General features: G+C 43.0%; 2 protein-coding genes across 11 annotated transcripts in view; one reads left to right on the top strand and one right to left on the bottom strand.

Annotated features, from left to right (window-relative positions):
- LOC119492355 (inositol hexakisphosphate kinase 2-like) overlaps positions 1-26,872 on the top strand; it is a 1,011,171-nt gene that overhangs the window by 734,705 nt on the left and 249,594 nt on the right. The gene's annotated exons all lie outside the window — the stretch shown is intronic.
- Positions 730-26,627, bottom strand: dido1 (death inducer-obliterator 1). Of its 10 annotated transcripts, none has more exons than XM_037770374.1 (19): positions 26,498-26,627; positions 23,940-24,019; positions 21,279-21,388; positions 19,951-21,022; positions 17,661-18,075; positions 15,960-16,334; positions 13,459-13,681; positions 10,133-10,769; positions 9,860-10,019; positions 9,605-9,721; positions 9,352-9,513; positions 8,869-9,031; positions 8,393-8,774; positions 7,181-7,328; positions 6,974-7,063; positions 6,687-6,882; positions 3,720-5,616; positions 2,543-3,686; positions 730-2,512 (listed from the first exon to the last, which is right to left on the bottom strand). In XM_037770374.1, the coding sequence occupies exons 3-19, from the start codon at positions 21,349-21,351 to the stop codon at positions 1,346-1,348; spliced, it is 8,421 nt and encodes a 2,806-aa protein (XP_037626302.1). In that variant the 5' UTR covers positions 21,352-21,388; positions 23,940-24,019; positions 26,498-26,627; the 3' UTR covers positions 730-1,345. The 10 variants fall into 10 exon arrangements, with proteins under 10 accessions (XP_037626302.1, XP_037626216.1, XP_037625886.1 ...); XM_037770288.1 differs by having other exon boundaries at positions 730-1,773; positions 1,804-3,686; XM_037769958.1 differs by having other exon boundaries at positions 730-3,686; positions 21,279-21,369.

Below are 26,872 nucleotides of genomic sequence, written 5' to 3' on the forward strand. Positions count from 1 at the left end.
GCGAATTATTTCTCCTTTATGAACACTTTCATCAAGTCCGCATTTCTGCAGACTTTGCCTGAGGGAATTACCCACAATTCATAGCTTTGTGATGTTAAACACAGGGTTACCTGGGGAATCCCAGAGGTGTTAAAATAAAAGGCAACGCCTGGGCATATTTAGATTTACACAGAAATATTAAGGATTTAAGATGGTACATTAAAAAACCACATGAAATCAGAGTAATGCAAACATTAGACTGTATTACATATCTGGTTTATTCATCATCCATTTATTTCTTTTAATTTTGATTATTGATATTGTTTTGACAAAAACGAGTAAATTGATGTTTTTGACAATGAGGTTACCTCTCCTCTCGTAAGACGTTCATGTTGGGCAGTAAAAAAATGCAAAATATAAACCCACAATTGACGTCAAGATAACGTGATGTCGTCGCAAAGTGCTGTCCCATTCTTATTTATACTATTTCAAGCACTTGCAGCCTCTCACACTCATTTACCAGGTGGCTTCAGTTAAATCCCTGAGGGTTCAGGGTTTAAGGCTTTACGGGGGACATTGGGATCGAAGACACCATCATTGACATTGGCCTAACTGGCTGTCATGTGACTCCTCACCAACCAGAATCACATCTTTTATGTTAAGTTAAGCAATTTCACATTTCTTTGGGACCAACACTTAATATTCTACTTTTTCTTTTTAACACGCATTAGCAACAACAACAGAGGAACATAGATGTCATCAAATGGGTTTAATTGGTTGAGCTGAAACAAAATCAGGACATTTCATTGACAACCATTGATGGGGTGTATACCGTAGATAGTTAGAGCCTTTAAAGTTCAATGCTGCTGGACATATAAACACACACTGGTGTGTCAACAGTGTTTCCTTTACTTTCACATTAACCATCTCAGATATATGGCTTTTATTTTCTCTACTTAGAAAAGTATGATTAAAAACATCAGTATATACAGAAATACATTCATATTTACATATTGCAAATGGTGTGTTACTCAGTTACATTATTGATTTCTTAAAAAAAAAACTGCTTGGACAGGTGAAAAGGTACATGTAATAGGACTCAGTAACCTACTTTATACATGTTGTAGACAAGCAACTTAGATGGCCTTCAGTTTTCTTGTTCTTCAAATGTGATAAAACAAAGTTAGAAACCTTTAAGTGACAAAAAGAATACAAACAATGTCAAACTTTTTTTTTCTAGTATGAACACAACTGGAAATTTAACAAAATACTGCTCATCTACATTTACAGTGATACAACTGGATTTTAACTGGTGAAAGAATGAAGTGTCTCTGAAAACCGTAATGTAGTGTCCATAAAACAGAGACTAGGACACGTTCTTGTCAGTTTCTGCAGTTTTATCTCTCTCCTTGGCTGCGTCGTGTTTACTGTCCTTCTTCTCCTCTCTCTTTTCTCTGCTTCTGCTCCGGTCCCGACGATCCCTGTCTTTGTCTTTGTCTTTGTCCCTGTCTCTATCTCTCTCCCTGTCCCTGTCTCTGCCCCGGTCTTTCCCACGGTCTCTGTCCCGGTCTCGTTCCCTGCTTCGGGACTTGTCCCGTTTCCTGTCTTTGTCGCGGTCGCGTTCTCGATCTCGGTTTTTCCCTCTGTCGCGGTCGTGGTCCCTCTTGTCAGAATCTCTGGCTCTGTCTTTTTCCCTGTCTCTCTCCCGGTCCCTCCTCTTGTCTGTGTCTTGATCCTTGTGTCGCTCTCCCTCCGTCTCTCTGTGCTTCTCGCCCTCCCTCCCTCTGCTGCGCTCTCTTTCTCGAGGACGCTCCGGATCTCGATCTCTTTCTCGAGTACGTTCCGGATCTCGATCTCTTTCTCGGGGTCGCTCGGGATCTCGATCTCTTTCTCGGGGTCGCTCAGGATCTCGATCTCTTTCCCGGGGTCGCTCGGGATCTCGATCTCTTTCTCGAGGTCGCTCAGGATCTCGATCTCTTTCTCGGGGTTGCGCGGGATCTCGATCTCTTTCTTGGGGTCGCTCCGGATCTCGATCTCTTTCTTGGGGTCGCTCCGGATCTCGATCTCTTTCTCGGGGTCGCTCCGGATCTCGATCTCTTTCTCGGGGTCGCTCGGGATCTCGATCTTTGTCTCGGGTACGCTCCGGATCTCGATCTTTTTCTCGGGTACGCTCCGGATCTCGATCTCTTTCTCGGGTGCGCTCCGGATCGCGGTCTCTTTCTCTGGTGCGCTCCGGATCGCGGTCTCTTTCTCGGCTACGCTCCTGATCGCGGTCTCTTTCTCGGCCAGGCTCCTGCACACGCTCTCTTTCTCGGCTGCGGTCTATTTCTCGGCTACGCGCTGGATCGCGATCTTTATCTCGGCTACGCTCCTGATCGCGATCTTTTTCTCGGCTACGCTCCGGATCGCGGTCCCTTTCTCGGCTACGCTTTGGATCGTTATCTCTTTCTCGGCTACGATCAGGATCGCGGTCTCTTTCTCGACTACGGTCTGGATCGCGGTCTCTTTCTCGGCTACGCTCTGGATCGCGGTCTCTTTCTCGGCTACGCTCTGGATCGCGGTCCCTTTCTCTGGCTCTATCCCACTCTCGCTCCCTGCTCCACCGCTTCCCCGGGACCCTGTCCCATGACGGTCTGCCGGGGAGGGGGCCTTCCCGCTCTCTTTCCCTCCGGCGGTCCTCGGACAGCTCCCTCTGTCTCTCTTCAGAGGGTTGTGAGGAACCAGGAGCAGGTTCTCTGTGCCCTCCTTCAAAGCGACTGAAGCGATCTGCGATGCGGAGTTCGGAGTCCTCTCGGGTGGTGCTGCTCCTCCTCCTCATTTCAGGAGAGAGGCGGCGCCAGGGGTCGTCCCGGTGCATGTCTGGACTGTGGGCTCCCATGCGACTTGGAGGACCTATGGGAGCCTCTGGAGGAGTTGGCAGTAGTGGTCCACTGTGGCGAACAGGTCTAGGCTCATCAGATAGCCTATCTAAGCGGTACCGCTCTGATCCTCCAAAACGCTGAGAAGGGTGGGGTCTATTCTCCTGAGGCGGAGGACCTCGGTGCTCATCGAAAGATGCTCGATGTGGTGGTGAAGAGAGTGGCCTTGAGCTTTCGTACTGGCTATGTGGATTGAAGTGCGGTCTGCTTATCTCGCTGCTGGAAGGTGGGCCTCTTCTGTCTTCATACTGGTTCGGTGGAGGTCCCCGGTATGCTGGACCAGGCGGGGGACCATGATTGTCTTTAAAAATATGGAGAGGGTTTGGATTCTGGTCCACATTTACCTTGAAAGAGTTAGAACTGTCTCTGTTATACTGTTCTGCAGGGCCTCGAGGTTGGTTTACCATCGGGGGTTGAGCCCCACGGTCACCATACTGAGAGGGCGGGGGACCCCTGGGCCCGGGGAAGTGGGACGGAGGAGGGAGTCTGTTTTCAAACTGACTGGGAGGTGGCCCCGTGAAAGGTGGAGGAAGACCTCTGTTTGCAGGGAAATTAAATGGTGGTGGTGGACTAGTGAACCTTGGTGGAGCTAAACTGCTCTGTCCATCAAAAGTAGGAGGTGGGGGGAGGCCTGGAGGGAGGCCTTGCTGTCCAATGTGCTGTGGGGGAATGGAGGGATTAAACATTTGAGGAGCGGGGCCTCTCTGGGCCATTGGAGGGAATGGTGGTGGTGGTCCTCTGAGTGGCATGATGTTCTGAGGAGGTGGTCCAGGAGGAGGCTGCTGCTGCTGCTGCTGCTGCTGATGCTGATGCTGCTGCTGCGGAGGTGGCTGGGAGCCTGGCCACTGGTTCTGATAGGGGGGGTATGCAGTCGGAGGTGGACCATATTGCTGGCTGCTGTCACCCTGCATGGGGAGAGGACCACGCACAGGGGGGGGGACATGGATGGGTGGAGGGGGTCTCTGCATAGGAGGGGGTCCTGACATTGGAGGATGACCCTGCATGGGCGGTGGCATGGACATGTGCGGAGGCCTCATTACCAGGCTTTGTCCCTGCATCTGATGGTGCGGGGGGAAGTTGGATGGTGGGGGAATGTCAACTGGAGGTCTGTACTCGCTGTCGAAGCTCGACGCCGACATGTGACGCGGCATGTGATGGGACTCAAGCGAGCGGGGAGTGTCAACCATTGCTGAGCTCTGAGTGAGTACTGGGATTGTCAAAGCTACTGCAGAGGTGTTTGTCGGCTCATCGTAATAACTTGCTGCATCTTGGCTATTCTCGTCATAATCTGAGTCCTCGCTAGCTTTTAAAATACTGGCAGCATTTGGCCAAATACTGTACTTGTCCATCTCGGTTTCTTCCTTGATCGGCTCCGCTTCCTCGGTTTTCGCTTCCGTCTCATCCATGTAGTTGTCCTCCATATCAGGTTCCACCTCCTCTCCTAATAACGGAATTGCTACCGACTCCTCGTCCGACTCCATGAAGGGTAGTGTCTCGCTTTTCACTTCCTCGTGAGGCGGTGATGTCTCTGGGCCTTGGGAGGAGTCTGGGAGTTCAGTTACTTTAGACGGCTGAGGCTCTTCGACCACAGGCTGTGAGACAGGAGTAGGATCCACCAACGGAGCAGGTGTCTCCTCTTGCTCCTCAGGTTCATCAGTCGATGTCTTGTCGCTGACAGACTGGCGAGGATCCCTGGTCTGTCGGGGATCTCTCCTCTGGTTGATCAAGGGGGCAACCGATGAAGACTTCATTAGTTCCTCAACCTTTTTGCCGAGCTGCAGTAGCTGCGTGTTGGCCAAAAGGGATTTGGTAGTTAAGAGTGTGTCTGGAAGTGGCAACGAGGCAACAGGTGTCCCTGTAGATGACATTTGCTGTTGTTCCTGTTTCTGGAGTGCCTGATCCCCAATCTGTTTAAGGCTCTCCAAGATCTTTTGTGGATCAGCTATAGCTTCAGTTGCAACCTTAGCTTGACTTGGTACTACAGGTTTAACATCATCAAAAATGGAGTCATCCTCTGGGTCATATGCCACATCATCACCTTCATTCTCAACCACCTCAGGCTGCTTAGAGATTTCAGGTTTGCTTACTAACTCAACAGGCTTCTTAGGCACATTGTAGCCCCTACTGGGGTCATACTCTTCTTCTGGATCATACGGTCGGTCATCTTCATCTTCTTCCTCCTCCACCGGTTGCTCTTTAGAACTATGTGCATACTGCCGCACAATGGGGTCGAGCATCGTAGCGGGCGGGATGGAGAGTTCCCCACCCTGATCAGACGGAGAGTTGGAAGCTTCGGAGTCGTGCTTTTTCTTCCCGAAAAGGGAGTTGAGGATGGTCTGAAGAGGAGTAGCAGTTGGTGCAGAGGAAGCAACAGAGCTGGATGAGGATGGGGAGTCCTTGCCGGTGGTAGTGGATGGGGCTTTGACAGAGGACAAAAGGGACAGGACTGAGGGGGTGGCTACGCTGCTGCTTGACGTCTCAGAGGAGATAGATGGAGGTGACCCTGGAGAAGTTTTGCTAAAGGGAATTTCAAGACTCTGTCGTGCGCTTCTCTCCGCTCTGACTGAAGCAGATGGCTTTGGAAGGCCAGTGTCATCGACATCTTTGATTTGAGTCTTGGACCGCTTTTCCTCCGATTCCAACGGAGCACCAGAACGCTTTCTGTCCTTCTGGCAGATCAGCAGCCCCAAGAGGAGATTGGGACGAGCTGGTTCAAGCCCTGCAAGATGGACAAAGCAAGAATCTTAGAAAACATTTGCACAGATACAATTTCACAAAACAGACATTAGTTCTATCAAATTGATAAAACAAAAGGATTGATTGAGTATTCCTGACTTGTCCATTAAAGACAGAAAAACAGGTGAAATGAGAGCTTCTAGAAAAAATATTTCCCCCGATACATGCATAAAGAATTAGTAGCACAAAAGGCTTAATCAGATATAAAGCTAAGTTCTCTCAACTCCCTCAAGTGTATCCTTTATACGACACATGGTAATGGTAGAAATGTGCAGTTTTACAGTTTAGTTAGTAGTCATTAAACTTGTTGGTGCACCTGGAAATTAATAAAACATGACTGCAAGAAAGACTGCAACATGTTAACTGTAATATAGTTCTGGTTATGGTATCTATTTCAACATGTGTAATTTTATTTTTCTCAAGCTACTCAATTAATAAAAAGAAAGCCCTTGTTCCTCTAATATTCTCTTTTTGAGGCACGATATGCAGCAGCAGATGTACAACCTTTTTACTTACCACAGCTGCAAAAGCAATGTGGGTAGTGTTAACTACAATCACTGGTTACAACGTTTACATCAAGTGCTGATGCTTCATTTAGGAGGACATGTTAAAAGCATGTTTGGTTTATCCCAGTGGTGTAGCATTTTACCATATGAACACCAGCGTGGTATAAAACGGTTGAATTTATTGATTACACAGTTACACAATTACGTTTCTGCAGAAGCCGAGTCTTAACAAACAACAGGCTGAGACTGGACTCAGATGGCACCAACCTGCGATGCAAACTTCCTTTATTAGAAATGTCTGATACAAAGTCAGATACACAGCACAGAACACAGCAGCTGTTAAATTGCACAGAAGTGTGTAACTCAACAAGGAGTGTGAGTGCCCCCTACAGTACAAACCCATGAATCAACAAGCTCTCATTTCAACAACAAATATTACACTAAATATACTCACCACAGCTACAAAAAACAACAGCAATATCATTAACTAAATACAATTACATTCATGTCACCACTAAGGTATTTGTGTAACCCTGTGAACACTTACCTGGCCCATCAAACGGTAAGAGTTTGGAGGGTAATGGGTCCTTTGAGCCCAGTGGAATGAGATAGAGGTCTTTGATTCGACGGTTGTTGTTGGCCACCACACCAAATTTTTTCCTGCTGCTGAAGTAAGAGAAGAGAGAGACATATGCCACCTCCTCTTCCTCTGTGGCTGGCTGGAAGCGGATCAGACACAGCTCCTGCAAACATAAAGAAACCAATATGTAAGTGATGGAAGGCCTTTAAATAAAGCACTTTTATACAAATTATTATTATTCTTTCCAAACAAACCTTGGAGAGCGAAGTTCTCAGCTTCCCGACGTAGTCCCACACTGTGCTCGGAGATATCCGTCCTCCAATGTGAATGGTGTCTGGCAAATCCTGCACAACAATGACACGTAACACTAAGTATGATGCTTTTGCTTAATATGTATGACCAAAAGGTTTTGCATTCAATAATGATTAAGTTTGAAATTAAGTATCAGCCAAATCACTCACCTCCTTCAGGTATTCAAAGGCTCCTGACACCAGATAAGCCTTGGTCACAAACTTGGCCACAGCCTGCATGTTGATTATTCCTTTCCAAATCTTCTCTTGGCCATGGAGGAAGATTGCTGTCTCACCCTCAGGAGAAGGCTCGGACGTACTGTAAAAACAAAACAGTCACACTTTTAGAGAAAACCCCAAATCCAAGTCTCAAGCCCGTACAGTGTTTATCACATACAGGGCTTTTCTTAAAGAATAGAACAATAAATAACGGATGACGCTGCCCCATCATACTCTACTATAGCACCACCTATTCTGTTTAAAAATACAATTTTACACATATTCATGCAATTTTAGCACACAATATAAAAACATATCGCTAAAAAAATGTTAGTACAGTGGAAACCGCTTCTAGTGATCATGGTTTACAGTGATCAACCACTTGTATGGATCAAAAATCTTGGGACAGAACCATTCCTATATGAAGGATGTTTAAATATTTTGCTTATAGTAATCAAGTAGTCCGCTTACAGTGTTCATTTGGGGTCTTTTCATACATGAAAACATATGGGAAAACATTTAAAAACTACGTTAGACTAACATTAGTTGAATGTTTGTTTTATTTTTTACTTCACACCCTTGATAATTTGTCTCGTGAACCGTCCGCTGTCCGGCTGGATACCTGAGGCTGATGCTGCGTGTATATTGATATCATGACGGGAAAAGGAAAGTCATTTTCTCTTAATAAAAAAACAAATGTGCACGGGGAAAGGACCAGTGGTTGGAGCCGCCATTGTCAAGTGAAACTTTGCCGATACTCAACCGGCTCTACGGCACACGTGCAGACCGGTGCTGGTCATCCCTCCATGCCGCTACCGAGTAAGGGAACGAGGCGCTACGGCAAAGGGGCGCCGTTTGCATGCACATTCGCACTGCAGAACCGGACAAAAATAACAATGCCTCACCCTCGGTGAGGGAAAAGCCAAAAGAATTGGCAAAAAGCCAGTAAAATTATCAAAGATGTCCGTTTCATTACTTTGTATTCATGTAATAAATATACAAATGTCAATTAGATGGTAATCTGCACAAAAAATTATGAACAACAACAAAAGTTTGGTTATAATAATCATCCGCTTACAGTGATCAATTTGACCCAGACAGACGGGATCACTATAAGCGGTTTCCACTGTACGCCCCTTATTTACAAAAGATGAGATTGAACACCTTGTTTTCGCTGTTTTGGATGCAGCTACTGAAGACGGTGGCGCTGGGGGCATCGGCAGTGGAACCTTGGGTGCAACGTCCACTGGAGCACTAACGGGAGCCGGGAGCGGTTCTGCTGAGCTGTTGATGGGTTTTTCTGGAGCAGGGTAGGTGACGGTCACAGCGGAGTTGAGCCTCGCCATGCGTGGGTCTCTGCGGGTGATGCTGACAGAGGACAAGGTGGGGACGATGGCTGCGGGGACCTGGGGCGGAGGCGGCAGCACGTTGAGGTCCAGCTGCGGCTGTGATTCTGGGACAGCCGGCTCCGTGTTAGACTGGAAGGATGGAGGCTTCTCCGTCAGTTTGGCTTTCTTAGCTGCGGGCTCATCTTCTGACTTCTGACCTGGAGGGGCAAGATTAAAAAGAGTTATCTGTTGTATAACAAATCATTCACTGGATGAATAATAACCTCTGACACTTTCTGTGGCTCATTTTACCTGTGCATATTTTACAGTTGAGATCAAATAGATGAGTCCTGTGTTCAGACGTGGTGTCTTTGAGCATGGTGCTGAAGATGTCTGGCATGCTGCTGCCGCTGTTCCCCTCCGCAGTAGAGGGCTGAGCTGAAGCTGAAGGAGTGGAGCTGGACTCATCTTGGTCCTGTGGACACAGAAAGAGGACCTCTGTCAACTCTTAGTAGGTGAACTGGAACAGATGATAGTCATTCACATAACACCCAGAAGACGCTGGATTACTTTGATGTAACACTGTATTTTGAGCAAAGTAGATGCGAGTATGCCTAACAATGATGAAGCTTCAAAAGGAATGAAATAGTATTGAAAAACAGGACAGTTGGCAAGATGGCTAACCTGCTATATCTTTGCTATACTTTGTCAGATTTATGTAACTGTTTGCTACTAAGCACACCATGCAAAGGTGAAAAAGGAAAGAGTGAAAGCTAAAGAAATGCCACCACTTACTGCAGCAGAAGCCATGCGAGTAGATGAAGTGGTGGCAGAGATACATACATCTCCATCCGATGTTGGCGGCGCATCCTCCATATCCACGCTAAGAGAGCCAGAGTCGTGCCTGTTGCCCAGTTTGGAGAGACCCGAAAGGGTTCGTGCACTGGAAGACGGCGCCTGCAGGAGACAACCACATCTCAACAGTGAGCTGTTTGAACCTCAGTTTGACCTGTGTTTGGTTTTTAGTTAAAAGGGATGTGACGCTTACCTCAGCAACTTCGGGCTTTTTCCACTCAGATATCTCTTTGGAAAGTAACTCTTCTGCAGTTAGTCTCACGAGTCTGTAGGGACTAACCTCCCGACCCACCACCCTGTAGAACAAGCCCTGAGACAAACCACACAGGGATTTAACATTTTAACATGAAAAACCAAAGCCTTTTCAGGCTGTAGGCACACACACAACTCTGTAAACACAAGATGTGGACTGAAAATATAAGTGCATGCACGTTTTTTGTTGACTCACTTTGTTTTTAGGATCCTTCAGGTTGAACATGAGAGTCCTGTATTTGTTCTTGTACTTGCTGTCAGTGTGAAGGCAGAGGTTGAACATTTCCTTTTCAATGGCAACTGACAGCCTCGCCACCTCGTACTCAGTCATGCTCAGATCATCGCTGTCGCTCACCCTGGTGGTAAGGAACAGAACAGATATTGGTGTTTGACGTTTAAAAAGGTGCTCAGACAAAGATTTACAGAAACAACAAAAGTATTCTGAAGTAAGTTTTGTGGGGATTCTTACCTCTTAAAGATGATGTCCGTCAGCGAGCGGCGGATGTTCGTTCTCATCTGGTTGTTGACTGGCAGCGGAAAGGGGACCACAGGGGGCGCTGAAGCGGCTGGATGTGGAGGTCTGGAGGATGTGGAGTGGCTCGGGGGAGCTGAAACAACTGGATGTGGAGGTCTGGAGGATGTGGAGTGGATGGGGGGAGCTGAAGCAATTGGATGTGGAGGTCTGGAGTGGATGGGGGGAGCTGAAACGACTGGAGATGGTTTGACTCTGGGGGGCGGGGTGATCTTGGGAGGGGTCGGAGCCTCCTTTTGTTGCGGCTGCTTCTTAGGAATGGTAAAGTTCGACTTTTGGACTCTCAGCGCTCCTGTGACGTGGATCGGACCTGGAGGGTAGCGAGATGGGGTTTGGACGGCCGACTGCCCTGGTTTCTTGGACTTTGCCGCGGTTTTACTCGGGGGTGTCGCGGGTTTCTTGGACGCCTTTGAGCCGGTGGTCTGAGGGGACGGCTTCTTGCCCTTCGGGGAAACCTTGGCTGCTTTAGTAGCCGGGGACTTCTTGTTTCCTTTGACTGGTGTCGCGGACGCTGGAGGAATCTCAGGAGCCGGGGTTGGTTCCTTCTCGCTCTGCTTCTCTTCTTTAGGGGGGGCTGGAAACCAAGAAAAAACACCCAACATTTAAAAATATGCAACATCATGTAGATAATCACTGCAGATAATCATGATTCTGGGGTCAATAATTCAGAGACTACAAACTGAAAAAGCTCCACATTGTTTTGAGATGATCAAATACACAACAAAATTAACCTTGATCATAAAAAGTGAAACAAAGTAGTAAATGTTACAATGAATCCCTCCCTCATTTGATCAAAAATGTCATTCACATAAGCGTTTGTGTTTGAACACTGCAATAAACATTCTGAAATAAACACAAATTTGACACCTGGGCAGTTAAAAAGCCCTCTTTATTTGTGGCAGTGGAGGGCAGATACATTGTGCCATTTATGCAGGTCCATTTGAGAAAGAAGTTTTTACTCCCCAAACATTATTTAGTTCCAATGGTCTTCGTTCTCCCTCATAAGACTGCTTACTTCTCAGTACCCATAAACCCGAACAGGAAAGAGGGAACTGAAGCGCTGGAGTCTTGTGCAAGATCTTACTGTAAACGTACTCATCAGCAGTTGCTGAAAAAAGACCACAACCACCAGGTTGAACTTCATAACTTGCTCATTCTCAAACTGTTAATTTAAATATTCATTCATATCATGAGCTCAGCCACAAACCTTAACCACTAACACTGTAACCAGCTGATAAGGCCTAACCCTAACTAGACCCAAATCTTGTTAATTGTTGTCAGAGAATAAATCATGCAGGTACACATGAATAATACATTTCTTTTAAACTATATGAAAGAACTTATATCAACCAATTTGTACCAAGACTTATATGGCAATACACACACGTTGTCAAATCTCTCTTCAAACTGTCATCTGCAGATGCTAGTGCGTCATCTATTATGTCCAAGTTGCATGCTAAAACTGCATTAGTACAAGCATTAACCACACTTGGACACACAAACTATACACCCACAATTATATTGTGCAGAGCAACAGTATTGAGACCCAAAGCAACCATCAATCGATCAACCACCCTCTGATGATGTCACACCAATCAAAAATATCACTCAGCAAAATATGGGCTATGAAAGACCAAATCAATGAGCCATAACTTCCTCCTGTTGATCACACAACAGTCAGTACTGATCAATACTGATCTCCTGACCTGAGAAGATGCATTTACTAGATTAACACTTGCTATCTTATCAGTTACAATCCTTATGGTGCCTTCAATGACCCCTTGTAAAAAGAAACTGTCCACATTTCACTGCAACAAACGTTCCTCCCAATATATATATCAGGTCTCATCAGGTGGAAAATGTGTGTGATAAATATGAGCATGGGTCTCCCTCTTCTTAGTCGGTGTGCTCAGCTGATGTCTTCAGCTTCTATCTTCTGCTGTGGCCCCTTCTGAACTTCACTGCTGTTCCTCCAGGTGGTCTGGTCTCTGTGGCTGGCAGCGTCCATCTCTCCCCTGCGGTTTCACCATCTGGGGGGGCTCTTGGGTGTCACGTCTCCGCAGTGTGTGTAGATTTATCAGTTTAAATGCTTGTTTGAGCTGGTCAGGATATCCTACAGCAAGCCAACACTGCTCACATAATCAATCAAGGCATCCTAAAATCTGTTAAATCACCTTTTATTTCAAAGCCAGTTTCCCACCAGTAGTGATGCATCATATTCAATATGAATCAAAAACTTTGAAGCCAGTTACCCTTAAAAATCAAGGGTAGAAAAAAAACACAAAGTTGTGCTTTAACAGCTGATATCAGCTCAATGTGAGCTATGTTAGCTTCATTAGTCCACATTAACATGGGGGGGAATTCTGAGACACCTACCTGCTGGAGAAAGGGAGGGAAGGACTGTGTTTTATGGGGTCAACAGCTGAGGTGATGAACCCAGGAAGTGGAGAGACTTGTGCAGGTAATTTGAAATCACATCCAAACACACAAGCACCAGTCCATTCATCACGTCCATTCACCTCATGGTAAAGGATAAGAGATTCTAGCCCCCCCCATCTCTACCACATGACCCTTTATGTTTTCATCCTGCATTTTAACTATGAGGTATTCAAAAGAGGCACTCCAGCGATTGAGTGTTGCACTTTCAAAAAGTTGAGGGACTTCAAGAGAGTCATATTTAAAAAAGGAATAGTCAAATTTGATGTATCAGAGGCCTAGGTGTCCTGACCTTTAGGCCATAGCAAGATTTGGTCAAGATCCAAAAAAGGAAATAAAGCTGAATACTACATTTCCCATAATACATCATTTGTTAGACCCTCCCTGCCTGATAAATGCCTACATATTTCAAACTCCTGCCTCCAGTTAGGATGCAGGCTTTCTGTTAAGTCTCCCCAGGTGAGAATCCTGGTTCAAGGGCTGAGTACCTAATCAAATGATCTTGATGAGTGCAACCTGTGGAGTGCTCCTTTCAAAATAAATGTGTTCTGGATTATTGAATACTTACCCAAAGCAACAAATAGCACTTACCTTTTTTTCACAGCTGCCAACATTTCATTGAGTAACAAAACCTTCACATTATCAAAATCACAACACTTTGCAAACAATTTTTAAATCTAGCGAACGGGGGAGTTCATCTCCGGAGCGTGTTCGTCCCCGTGTGTACGGATCATTTCTAAAATTACGTTTAGCACCACAGGAACCCCATTTATAATGGAAAAAATAACAATTCAACAACAGGCCGAGACCTTCAAAGAGATACATACACTTTTTGTTTAACACTGTTGGTGATATGGGTGTAGTCTTTTCTGGTGTTACTGCAATGTAATTATGGTCGCTGGACCAGGACGCGGTGGCCGGCGGGGGCGGGTGCTCCTCAGCATGCTCATCTTCACCATCCTCATCATCTGGATCAGCACTGTCGTCTTCCTCGCTGTCCGACTCCTCCTGAGTCTTCTTCTGCGTCTTCTTCCCACCAGCGGCGGCCCTCTGGGTGGACGGGAAGAAACACACATTCAGGACTTTTAGTAACTCGGCCAGCACTGTTTGATAACATTATGGTGAAAATACAGAAATGAGCCATGTTGGCTGTTAAAAATAGATTCCCTCTATGAAGTTCTGCCAAATGCCAGGAAAATTTGTTTATGGAAAACAAAATAAATAACTTTTACAGTCTTCCTCTCTGTTTTTGTCCCTGTATAACCACTGAACACACAGTGTGCATAGTACAATTCAAAGTAAAATAATTGCATTTCTGCATACAGCAGGCTCTGCATTGGCAGTCTTTTACATTCCTCTGCATGTAGCATCTAAGCTTCTGTAAACCTGGACATATTTCTAAGAAAAATGTACACTGTGTGTACTAAATTATTCCTGGTAGGTCCATTTTAATGGCTTAGGCTAGCGAGCCAAAAAGTTAATTTCACACATTACAAAGCAAGTTCAACATTGTCAGGCTTTCTTCCAGTAGTAGTTCTTCAAGGTTAAACCATATGAAGAAAGTTTCCCAGAATGTACACATCACTTGAAATAATGAAAGCTTGTACATCATTGTTTACTCGCTTCCCCGGCCCTCGAAGGTTCAATCTCACTTAAGTCCATTTGGGTTTTCAAAGTAATGAGACCGAAGGATTTTTTAATCCAGCTATGAGTGCACATGAAATAGGCAGGGTTTGTAACCAATCATTTCTAACAGCAGCATGTGAAAAGTATTTAACAAGAGTTGGACCGTTGAGTCCTGTGGGAGGTTTGTTGTTGTTGTTGCAGAGGCAAAATGAGGTCAATATTAGGCTTATAAAAAGATACAGAACATAAGCACAAAGCAGCAAAAAAATAAGCAAAACTTGAAGCATACAAAACAGTAATAACAGAAAAAGCAAGAATACTGTCCAGTTATTATAAAGGCTGTTAAATATGGTTGATATTTCCAAGCCTAAGTTAGTTCCCCTCTATACTTTCACTATTAACTATAACATAAATATGAATGATACAAGACATTAGAAATGCAGACAATGTGAATGCATTGAAATACATACTGACAGCCTGTAACCAAAACAGTGTGTAGGTTAGGCATTAGGAGCCATAATCATTTACATATTCCTATTGTTTAATAAAAACAGGCTTATCACCTGCTATAATTAAGGTGCACTGGGAAAATGATACACTTATACAACCCATGGCATTGCAACTGCAATACAATTTCTACGTCATAAAGTCACCACATATTCTTTGTCCACTGGGGAACATCAGAAGAAATTGCAGGTGTCTAAACATTCTGCTAAACACCTTGAAATCTGCATAAAGTGCTTTTGTCCAATTCATGATCCAGTGGGAATTATGACGCCATTGTTCCCATGAGCTGACTGGTCAGTAGACAGACCACTTACTCATTTGGATCTGGATCTGGTCCAATGAACTGAACCTGCTCCACTGCAGGTTACCATCACCTGATCCGACCCTGTTACGGAACAGCATCAGGCCCTGTTCAGACCTGGCATTAACATGCGTCCTGGGTGATACGATCACAAGTGGACAGCTGTAAGTACAGGTGTGAATGCACCTAGATGCATTGAGAGCGGATTGCTTAGACCACATTCGGAGGTGGTCTGGGCCGCATATGCCCACATCCTTTATCTGGGCCACATTAAGGACCGCCTACTCAATTGACGTCCCGCTTGGATCTGCAGGGTCTCACTGCGCTCCTCACGCAAATAGACAGGCAGACAAGCATGGAAACAGCTTATGTGCTATAGCAATATATTAAAATTACCATTTGTTAGGAAATTTCACTTCAAAGGAGTATTTTAGAGTAACAGCAAAGCTTTCTGAACCATTTTAGTCAGGCCAAGATATGACCTCTTGTGACAATATCAAAATGCAGAGGGTACAGCCACAGCAAGGAAACTAGCCAAGACAAATCTCTTTATATTTTTTAAAATCCCAAATATGACTGTAATAATTGTGTAATAAAACACGAATGTTGGTTTTTCTGTGAAACAAAAGAGAGGATAGAAAAGTACTTGTGCCAGCCACGCTAACAATAAACCACATTTTAAAATGCATTTCAGGAAATAATTGTTCAAATATGATAAAGACATGAGATCAAAAGTCAAATATCTACATTACTATGACACAGATTCAACTTCTAAGAAAGTGCTTCCCACTGCTACTGCTGATGTAACTCTGCTACCCCACACAGCTTTTTCTCATTAGATGAAAGACATGAACAGCACAGACAAAAGGCATCATTTCAAGTAGTCCGGGTTACCTTTGGTGTAGACCTGGTTTTCTGAGCTTTGGCCTTGTCCTTCTGTTTGGGCTCTTTGACATCAGTGATGGACTTCATGGTCGCAGCAGCATGTCTCAGGATACAGTCGTTGCCACAGTACACAGAGTCCTGTTGGGCGTTCTGCTCACAGCCAGGCCCGATACATTTGGGAAGGGAAGAATCATCCTCGGCCTTCTGCACGGCCTTCTCCTCCGGCACCTCCGCCGTTGGTGTTGTTTTCACCTCCACGTTTGACGCCACTTTCTGCGCTGCGACTGGTAGCGCTTTCTGCTCTGCTGTGGGTGCCACCTTCTTCTCCGTGGTCGGGGCCAGTTTCTGGGCTGCTTTTGCTTGGGCTGACTGCTGTAAGGCCTGCTTTAAGTCAGTACACAATAAAATTAACACCTAATGACGAGCACCATCATTTTGCACTGTATGATTTTTAAAAGTGTATACTATCTTTTGCAGAATGGTTTTCAGTTTCAAGTTGTGATGCCATCACCGTGACTTTAACAATTTATTTGTCCACATAGAGATTTAACTGCATTCTCTAAACACAGCAACACCACCCATGCAGACCCAAAACACAGTAACAGTTGGAGTTAGGGCTGCACAATTAATCAAATATTAATCGCGATCACAATTTTGGCTTCCCACAATTAAATGAACATGATCGCATGCGATATTGACAGTTAAAATGTATGTTCTACTAATAGATAACTCCGCTGCATATCAAATCAAGCACCCACACTAACAGCCACCAGACAGTGGTTGAGATGTTTTGGCTTCACTCTCTGGTATAGATATTATCTATACAACCAATGTGTTTATGAATAAATTAAGAGCATAAAATTGTTTATCTAGCTCTTAATGTTGCTAATTTTACCTTTGAAGTGCACCAGATTAAAGCATTTAACTTTAAAATGTAGTGCTCTCTTTATTTTAATGTGAAAGTGCAATAAAAATATGCTGTCGCTAAAATCAATGGATAATCGTGATAAATAATCATATCAATATTGATCAAAATAACCGTGATTATCATTTTGGCTGTAGTCGTGCAGCCCTAGTTGGAGTAATCCAGAACTGTACTCTAAATCGCAGATTGGGGGTTTAATAATTAAAATTGACACTTCAACCACACATTAGACCCTTTAACAGTGACTGTGGTGAAATGGACTTCAATTTGGTTCAAGTATGAACTGTTTACAGCAGTGTTTCCAAAACTTTTTTCTGGAGACCTTCTTTTTAAAAATGACAAACCATCGCAACACACTTCACAACAGGCCGTATCTATAAATCATAAGAGCGAATTTGTGCGTAAATGAACGTTCCTAACCATTTACGCATCAACCATAAACCAGCAATTTCAAAGAGATACATTTGATAAATCACAATTTCGTTTCATGCATGTGATATTGAAAACATGTTAAATACTTTATAAATGAGACCAAATGAATGCATTGAGGCGGCGTTAACAGGCTCTCGTTTGTTTCCTCTAAAACAAACAGAATGTATGCTAACTTCTCATATTAGATTCAATGTTAAAAGTAGGCTACAATAATCAGAACAATACTAACATTTAGGCTCCCTCATGTGGCTCAGAGGTGAACTGCAGATATAAATGTTAAAGGACTACGGAAGAAATTCTGCAAATGAACACAGTAATTCAAAGCTTTTAAGTTGAGAGCAGTTGTAACCTACCGGCTGAAAGATCTTTATCTTCTTTTTCCCCGTTGGATTAGTAGCTTTCTCTATCCTGCCTTTGATGCCCTGGTCCTCTATTAACGTTCCAGGAGTGGAGGACAGAGGTAGCGCCACAGCCTGAACCGCCAACAGACTGACGTCTAACCCACCGATGATAGTTTTCTCGCCAGAGGGAACAGCAGAAGCAACGAGAGTAGAAGTCAGAGCTTTGGGCTTTCCGAGATCTATACTCGTAGAGAGGTTAGACGTGGCGGGCCTCACCACCTGGTTTTTCTTAGCGGTGCAATTGGGGCAGATGTAGTCTTCCCCATTTCTCTCCATCAGACGCCCGCGGGCCTCAGTGATCCCAACACAGTCACCATGGAACCACTCCTCGCAGCGGTCACAGCAGATCATGAACCTAGTGAGCACACAACATTTACAAGAACGGGACATAAAATTAAACTTAAATATGAAGTTTAAAATGAAAAGAACAGCAACTGGTATTAGGTTCATTAAAATGACAGTTCATTATAGGGTTGGGCAATGTGACAATATACATCGCCAAAGCGATATAAATAAAGGTGTAGCGTATATTTTTTTCTATATAGTTTCTATCGCATTATAGGCTAGGACTTTATTAATTTCTTGCTTCTCTATAATTCCACTTAAAACTTTTACTCTTTATTTTGCACTTAAGTTCTTAAAAAGAGAAAAATACTCTGTACTTTTTTTCTTTCAAGTACTTAATTCACACAGGAGTATACAAAATAAGCTTTAATACATGGTAATTCATATAGACTTTTTATTTATTGAACTACCATAAAACATGTTACATCGTGATATATACACTGATCAGCCATAACATTAGGACAGCATGGACACCATGACCGGTCTGCAGCTACGCAGCCCCATAGCAACAAACTGCGATGCACTGTGTGTTCTGACACCTTTCTATCGGAACCAGCATTAACTTTTTCAGCAATTTGAGCTCCAGTAGCTCTTCTATTGGAACAGACAACACGGGCCAGCCTTCGCTCCACATGTGCATCAATGAGCCTCAGGTCTGACCCTGTCGCCGGTTCACCGGTTATCCTTCCTTGGACCACTTTAGGTAGGTCCTGACCACTGCAGACCGGTAACATCCCATAAGAGCTGCAGTTTGGGAGATGCTCCTTCCCAGTTGTCTAGCCAGCACAGTTTGGCCCTTGTCAACGTCGTTCTCATTTACGCTTGCCCATTTTTTCTGCTTCCAACACAAAGTTCAAAATGCTCACTTGCTGTCTAATATATCCCACCCACTGCCAGGTGCCATTGTAACGAGATAACCAATGTTATTCACTTAACTGGTCAGTGGTCTTAATGTTATGGCTGATCGGTGTATATCGTTATCGCGATATGAAATTCACTATATCATGATAGAAGATTCTGGCCATATCGCCCAGCCCTACTTCATTATTAACACTTTAAAAAGGACCAGTGTGTAGACTTTAGGGGGACATATTGGCAGAAATGGAATAAAATATTCATCATTATGTTTTTCAATAGAATCGTATTGTGATTAAATCATATATGGAGATACACAATTACGTTGTCTAAATTGATAACAAGCACATACTAACTCAAATTTCGCAGAAAATCGGATTAAACTCAGTTAAATCAAACTAATGTCTTAATCCGATTACTCCGTACTTGTGTGCATGCACGTAAACATAGCCGGTGTGTATAGCTGGAAATATCTATTTTTTCTCTATAATTTCACTTGAAACTGTTCATTTCGCATTTAAGGTCTCAATTAAATGAGAAAATACTCCGTTTATTATTTAATTCACAAAGGAGTATACAAAAACAGGCTTTACCATAGACTATTTTTTTATTGAATTCAAGAAAATATGCTATATCGTGATTGATATATATATATATATGTATATATATATATAGTTATCGAGATAGGAAATAACCTATATCGGGATAGAACATTTTGGCCATATTGCTCAGCCTTACTGTCATAGAGGAGTAAAGATCCCCAAAATATTCATATTTAAGAAGCTGGAATCAGAATTTTGACTTTTTTTCCCTTAAAAATTACTCAAACCGATTATCAAAACAGCTGCTGAAAAATTTAATAGTTGACAACTAATCGATTAATGTTTGCAGCTCTAGCGCATCCAACGTAGGTTCAGGTGGGGTATTCAGTTGGTTGCCACCGAGACCACTAAATCTTACACACTGGTCCTTTAAATATACACTGCAGTCATCGTGATCACAATAACACCAATAATGGATAAAAACAATGTATTAAAAATACCTTTTGTTGTGTTTCTGGCGACAGATGCAGTAAAGTGCATTGGGGTCATACCCTCCTTCATCAGAATCAATGGACGATGATGACGTGGAAGATGAAGACGAAGACGTTGAAGAGTCATTCTCGTCATCATTGTCCTCTTGTGTCCGGGGCTTGTTTGTCATTCCAGAAGCTTGTGTAGTTCTCAGCTTGGTCTTGACAGAAGTGGCGATCTTGTTGGCAGCAGCAGGACCTTTAACGGGGGTGGCGTTCTTATTGGCTGCCCTCTTTTTATTGATGTATGTTCTTATTGGTCCACGTTTGACCAACACTGCCGCAGGCTTGTCTGTGCTTTCCTCGTCCGTCTCATCATCGCTCTCCTCTGTTTCCGATTTGTCATTTTCATCTTCGTGTTCGTTCTGCTCCTCAACAACCTCTTTCTTCTCAGAGTCCTGCTCTGGCTGAGGCTGTACTGCAGTAGTGCTCCCTACGTCTTCAGGACTGGGATTACCCTTTTCATCTTTATTCTCCTCATCTTTATCCGGTAACTGGTCCTTCTTGGCAGAGTCTCTGCTGTCTTCCTCATTCTCAGAGCTTTCCTCATCTTTGACTATCACTTTACGTGGTCTGCCACGTTTTTTCTTTTGGATCTGGTTCTTTGTGACGCTTCTCGTCCTCCTCTCTGGGGACTCTACCTTGTCCTCTACAGTCTTTGCGTCAGCGTTACCATCAAAGCTGGCCTCTGAGGCGGTCTCTGCATCAGTTGGGGTTTGGGAAGGAGGATCTCCGCTTTCCAGACTAGGAGGGGCGCTCCTTCTTGTCACTCTTTTGGCAGTCGAGAGGAATTCCTCTAGTTTGTTAGTGCGCTTAGGCTGCCTGCCACTGCGACGTACAGGGTAGCGGGTATCATGGCTGTCGGTTGCTGCCTCCACTGGCATGTCTCTCTTTGCAACAGTGGACCGTCGGAAACTCCAGGTCTTCTTTACTTCACTGTTGGCCTTGGAAGATTTATCTGGCTCTTCTAGTGTCTCTTTGGCCACATTCTCGCTTTCGGTTTGAAACTGTTCTTTCTGCTCTCTAGTCCCTTCTCCAAAACCTGTGAACAAACAATCAAAGAAGGCTGTATAGCATGCAACATAACAATATAGCCAGGATTTTTTTGTGATCAAACATACATATGAATCAAAAATGATTTCTTGACTTGGATATGACCCTTACTTGCCCTTCATTTTCACCCAAATTTACATTTTCACCCAAATTTAAAGTCACTCAAAGATCATAGAACCACAACTGTGCCCAGTATTGCTACAACGTCACGTATTGTGAGGGGAAAAGAAGCTCAGCCAAGGTACCTTGAGAGCAGGTATCCATAGGTTCCTGGCTCTGCTCTGGCTCAGGAGCTAGAGAGCTCGCATTCTCCTCCATAGATGATGGAGTCAATCACTACTTTCAAACAGAATGTCTACAGTTAAAAGAAGAGCACAAGAGACCAGCTATGAGTCACTCTTTTCATTTCATAAAATAGCAAATACTGAGGGCTGCCAGGTCTCTCCTGAATTAAGCAGTGCTGGGATTGCTTCCATGTCTTAACTAAAATGTAGATATACTTATTCCTATTACATTCTTGCTACAAAATAATGTTACAAATATAACACTAAAAGTTTGTTCGCACAATGCAGTACTAGTTCAACAAATCTTTTTAATGGCAGCTCTACTGAGGGCATGCAATGATTTTTTTTTCGCATTATGCTACCATCACCAAGTAGCTGAATAACCTTGTTATGGCTGCTAGTATGAATGGGGAGTAGGGCTGTAACGGTAACCAAAGTTCACAAGCGTGATTTCCACCCAGAAACTTTTAGCCGTACACCGTTAGCAACATAGGCTGAGCTTGGCACAACAAGCAGAGAGCAAGCGACAAACTTGGTGGAGTTAGCGCAAGTATACATGTGACTACGACCGTTTTCTTTGGTTGCTGGATTTTTTTTTATAGAAATAATTCCTGTTAGTCAAATATATCAGCAATTGTCTAATTACATACATGCTGAAAATCAAACATTTTTACTCTATCATATTTAGAGATTGTCCAAAGTAAAAGTTCCTGGAAGTGTACGATTAAACTTTTTCCCATGGTCTAGTGTTAAAAAACATTTAACAAAAACCGCAATATCGAATCGCAATACATATTGAATCTGCAACGAGGTATTGTGATAGTATCAAATCGGGAGAAAAGCGTATCGTCCCAGCCCTATTGGCCAGATGTGCCATTCTCCGGGATGATAAATATTTGGGTGCTTTGAGTGTTTAAATATAGCCACGGCGGATCTAATTGAAACGCTCCTCCTAATGCATACAATAACACAAAATGAAATGAGTGCAGAGTGTTGTTTGGCATTTCTGCACTGAAATTGTTACGTATCGGTCAATATATAAACGATACATTATAGCTGCAATAATATAATATTGGCCAATATAGCAGCCAGACGGTTTATCTACTGATGGCCTTCACGTTTTCAAGATATATCAGTATTGCATCTCTCCCCATGAGAGGTCCTCTAGTCCACATGTCAAAGTGTCCATAACCCAGGATCGCTCCCGACGGCTGTGCCATCGGTGTGTGAATTAATATTTAGATTAGATCCTGATGGTTGGCACCTTGTATGGCAGCCTCTGCCATCAGTGTATGAATGTGTGTGTGAATGCTGACATGTAGTGTAAACGCTTTGAGTGGTCGGAAGATTAGAAAGGTGCTATATAAATGCAAGTCCATTTACCATTACAGTAGTGCAAGTCAGACACAACCCTCTTGCTGGGGGTAGCGTTTTACACACTGGCAACTTTGGTAAACTATTTTCATTATAAAAATAAGAAAGATTTCAAACAACTCTGTATTACACAGTACTAACACTGAACAAACACTTAACACTTTCCCAAAAGGCAACAAGTAACAATAGGCTATAAACCTGAAAAGCATCTCTTATGCTATGAAACTGAAATAGTGTAATACATAGAATTGAGCATGACTTCCGCTGTACCGAACTCGCACCAAACTGTGACTCCTATAATATGGTATGAACCAAATCGTGACTTTTGTGTAGCGTTACACCCCTAATGGGGAGAGATGCAATACTGAGAGCAACACAGACTTACTGTATCTCTTGAAAACGTCACGGCCATCAATAAATAAACCACCTGGCTTCTATATTGGACAATATTAATATTATTTTGCTGCAGATATACCATATTGGTGTGTATGTCTGTCAATAAATAACAATTTCAGAGCAGAAATGCAAAACTAGGGTTGACTTACTTTCGAAACAATCTACACTACATAGTTTGTCCACCAGAGAGCACTGACAAGTTGATTATTCGACTGCAAAATGTTCAGCATAGTGTTCTGGCCATTTGTGGTCAGGTTTGCAAAAATATTTACATGTTAAGCCTTCTGCAACCTACAAAAATGTGTGCCTGAATTACTTTAGTATGTAAATTAGATTGCACAACAGCTTTTTATATTTATAGCCATAATTTCCATGTGAATGTACGATGACAGATGCTGATGTTTGCTACTCAGGAGGGACTTACTGTGGCAGCTTCTGTGTATAGTCACATCACATGCATACCCTCTATAGTCTAATGCTGCAATTTAAGGTTGTATAATACTGAAAAATAACCACTTTTGAAGAACAGTGCAATTATTTTTTTAAATTAAAATCACAGATGTTAAGGTTTGCTGTTTTAATAATTTGGTAATTCATTTATAAGCCAAAAATTGGGATGAGAACCAGAAAAACATTTTTAAAAGTCAGGAATTCATAAGTCTAAAACCAAAATTATTGTGGCCCAACACAATTTAGAAATATTTAGAGGTGATGGTGATTGCTGAATTATTTTTTGTTAAATTGTTACTGAAAAAGAGAATTCAAGAAACTGTACTTCACTTAAATTGTCTGAGGCCAAACTTGCTATTCTTTGATTTAAGAGCATAAAATGAAAATAGTCAATGTCTGTACCTGCGGTTCAGCAGTGATGAGTTGTTCTTCAAACAAAACAAAGGCCTTGCACCAGAAATCATCGGTCTAGGTTAAAGGATCTGCCAGAAAGAGGAAAACACAAGTTAGGATCAAATACTCCACTCCAACTAAGATGCAACACCAGTGAGGACTTGTTAAGATGTTAAAAAATAACAATATATCATGGGTCATTTTCTGGAAATTTAAGACATTTATCAATTCCACAACTGCTCAATCGAAGTTTTAACTTTATATGATCAACATAAAAATAGACCAAACTAGGGCTGGGATGATACACATATGTCCCGATTTGATTCTATCACGATTCTTGGGTGCCGATTCTACAAGTAGTGCAATTCGATATTACGATTTATTGCGATTTTTGTTAACGGTCTGTCCATGACAGGATTAGCATGCAGCTTTAGCCATGATGTCTAGCTCTGCTTTTCCTGTCAATGTGTGAAAGTGTTTCCATACTTTACTGTATGTGTAGTGTTTACCAGTTTGGATTTAAAAATGTGAAGGTCGTATCCATGTGGACCATCCACCGTTTACTACTTTATCGTTTCAGCCAGCTGTGGTTTGTTTTGGTTGACTGATACGGAACATATGACGTCACATTACTCAGACTACAACAATAAAAGCGGTAACTTCTTTTTCCCTCCGCATAGACTCAAATGAAGCAAATATATTGATTCTTGCATAAAAAATATATATTTCAGAATCGTAAAAAAAAAATCTCAATACATATGTGAATCATTTTCCCCCCACCCCTACACAAAACAAAAGGGAATTTTGAATAATGATTTAATATGCTGCAATGATGACTTTGCAGTGTTATTAGAAGTGACTGCAAAAGGATAAAAGAACCAAATGTGCAACCATTTGTTGACAATTGACTGTAAATTAAAGAAACTTCAGGGAATCATCTAAAGCTTTTAATAGTTGAATGCATTTATATACAATTCTGTCTTTTATATGTGGTTTTAAATTGAGAACGTGATGAGTCTTGCACACTGCTGCACCGTCAACACTTGAAAAACATCCAACCAAAACACTGAAAGTGATTAAACAGGATCCCTCCAATGGTGTGTGTGTGTGTGTGTGTGTGTGTGTGTGTGTGTGTGTGTGGTCACGATACCGTGCCACGTGAAAGGCAGGAAAACTGTTACCATGAGAGGAGGAGGGAGGGGCCCAAAACCAAGATGATCTAATGCAACACTATCTGACACAGCGATGAAATCAACTTTATAACATGCATGCACAGATTCAGCGATATAACATGTTGACACAGTGATGCTACTTTTGTAATTGACGTTAGTTTCTGCTCGACACCGAGAGATGGGAGGCTGCACAGGGCCTTGGGTGCGCATAATATAGTACTGTAACGTTAAATCCATGCATCTTTTGTCTTCCCGGGTCAAAATTGATCCGGTCTGGTTTGACTGTTTGTAAAGCATACAGTATAAACTATCACCCAATTCAGTTTTACACCTTTTTGGCCAACTTCATTCCAACTCATTACCACAAGTTTTATACTTTTTATTTGGAATTCATGGTCAATAAACCTAATTTATATGAAATTAAACCTAATTTTTCAGGAAAAAAAATGCAGAAATTATGAATTATTTGGACTATACTCAAAATTGGAGGAATAATGTTGATGGATTATCACAGACTGGTATATGTCAAAGTTTAGTCAGAATATTACAAATATTATAATATTAAAAAAAATGTTTAATGACAGTGTGAAAGTGTGTTTTTTGCAAAGACCATATAAGGGAACTATTCATTTAATTTTGAGGAAATTAGGTGAAAGACATCCATATTTATGATATAATGAAGGTTGAAAACGGGAAGACAACAGGAGGGTTAATCACACGCATGCTCTCAAACGTCACCTGTAAATATGCATGAAACTAGCCGGACTATAATGGAGAAATTAGACAACAAACAGACTTATTGCGTTACATCATGCACGCCCCAACACATCCAATGATGGCCGACATCCTGCTAAACAACCATCTACAAACACAGTGGCACACATTGTGCTGCAGGATTGGGCGGGGCACATCCAGCATATACTCCCAATATAGATATACAACGTGATGCACGCCTTTTTACATGCTTTACTCTCTCCTTTCATTGTCGTTTATTGAGAAACTGAGCGTTGCAGAAACGTGCACTTGATGCTAACAAGCTATTAGCCACCACGAGCATGTGCAAGCTAACGACAAACCTGTAGCTGTTAGGCATTTAGCTAACCTTCAAGATGTAAACACAATGTTAACTAGAAAAAACACGAACTAAGAGAGACTCTTGTTGTGTAGAAAGAGACGTATCAGATGAAACAAGAGGAGAACGACCGGAGTCACATGTGATGGCGTAGTTTAGCTGTTAGCTCAGTGAAGCTAACGTGAAGCTAACAGCCGTTACAACATCGGACTACGACAACTCTGACGTCAGAAAACACAACTAAGATACAAACTTATCCCCAAAAAATGAAATCAACAGTACAGTAACATTGTTCAGATATTAAATAGTTGGTTTGTACCCACCTACAAGCAGGAACGACCGATGAAATGCCCTCTCTTCGGTCAGTCCTCCATTTTCCGTTCCCGCTGGAGCTCCGCTAGCTGCTAACTGACTGCGGCAGATGGCGGATGACGGTTTAGAGAGAACTCATAGCTCAGTGTAGCGACAGCGCCACCTACTGGACAGGAGGGGAACTGAAATGAAGAGAGCCCGCAAAACGCGAAATCTGCAAAAACTCTCGCGAGACTTGCTGCCCGATGGCCTCTCCTCAACCTTAACTATTCGAGGTCAATACCTAACCTTAATTATTTGAGGTCAACGCCTAACATGATCTATTCGAGATCAATGCCTAACATTATCTATTCGAGATCAATGCCTAACCTTAACTATTCAATATC

The sequence above is a fragment of the Sebastes umbrosus genome, chromosome 1 (assembly GCF_015220745.1).
Source record: "Sebastes umbrosus isolate fSebUmb1 chromosome 1, fSebUmb1.pri, whole genome shotgun sequence".
NCBI lineage: Eukaryota > Metazoa > Chordata > Actinopteri > Perciformes > Sebastidae > Sebastes > Sebastes umbrosus.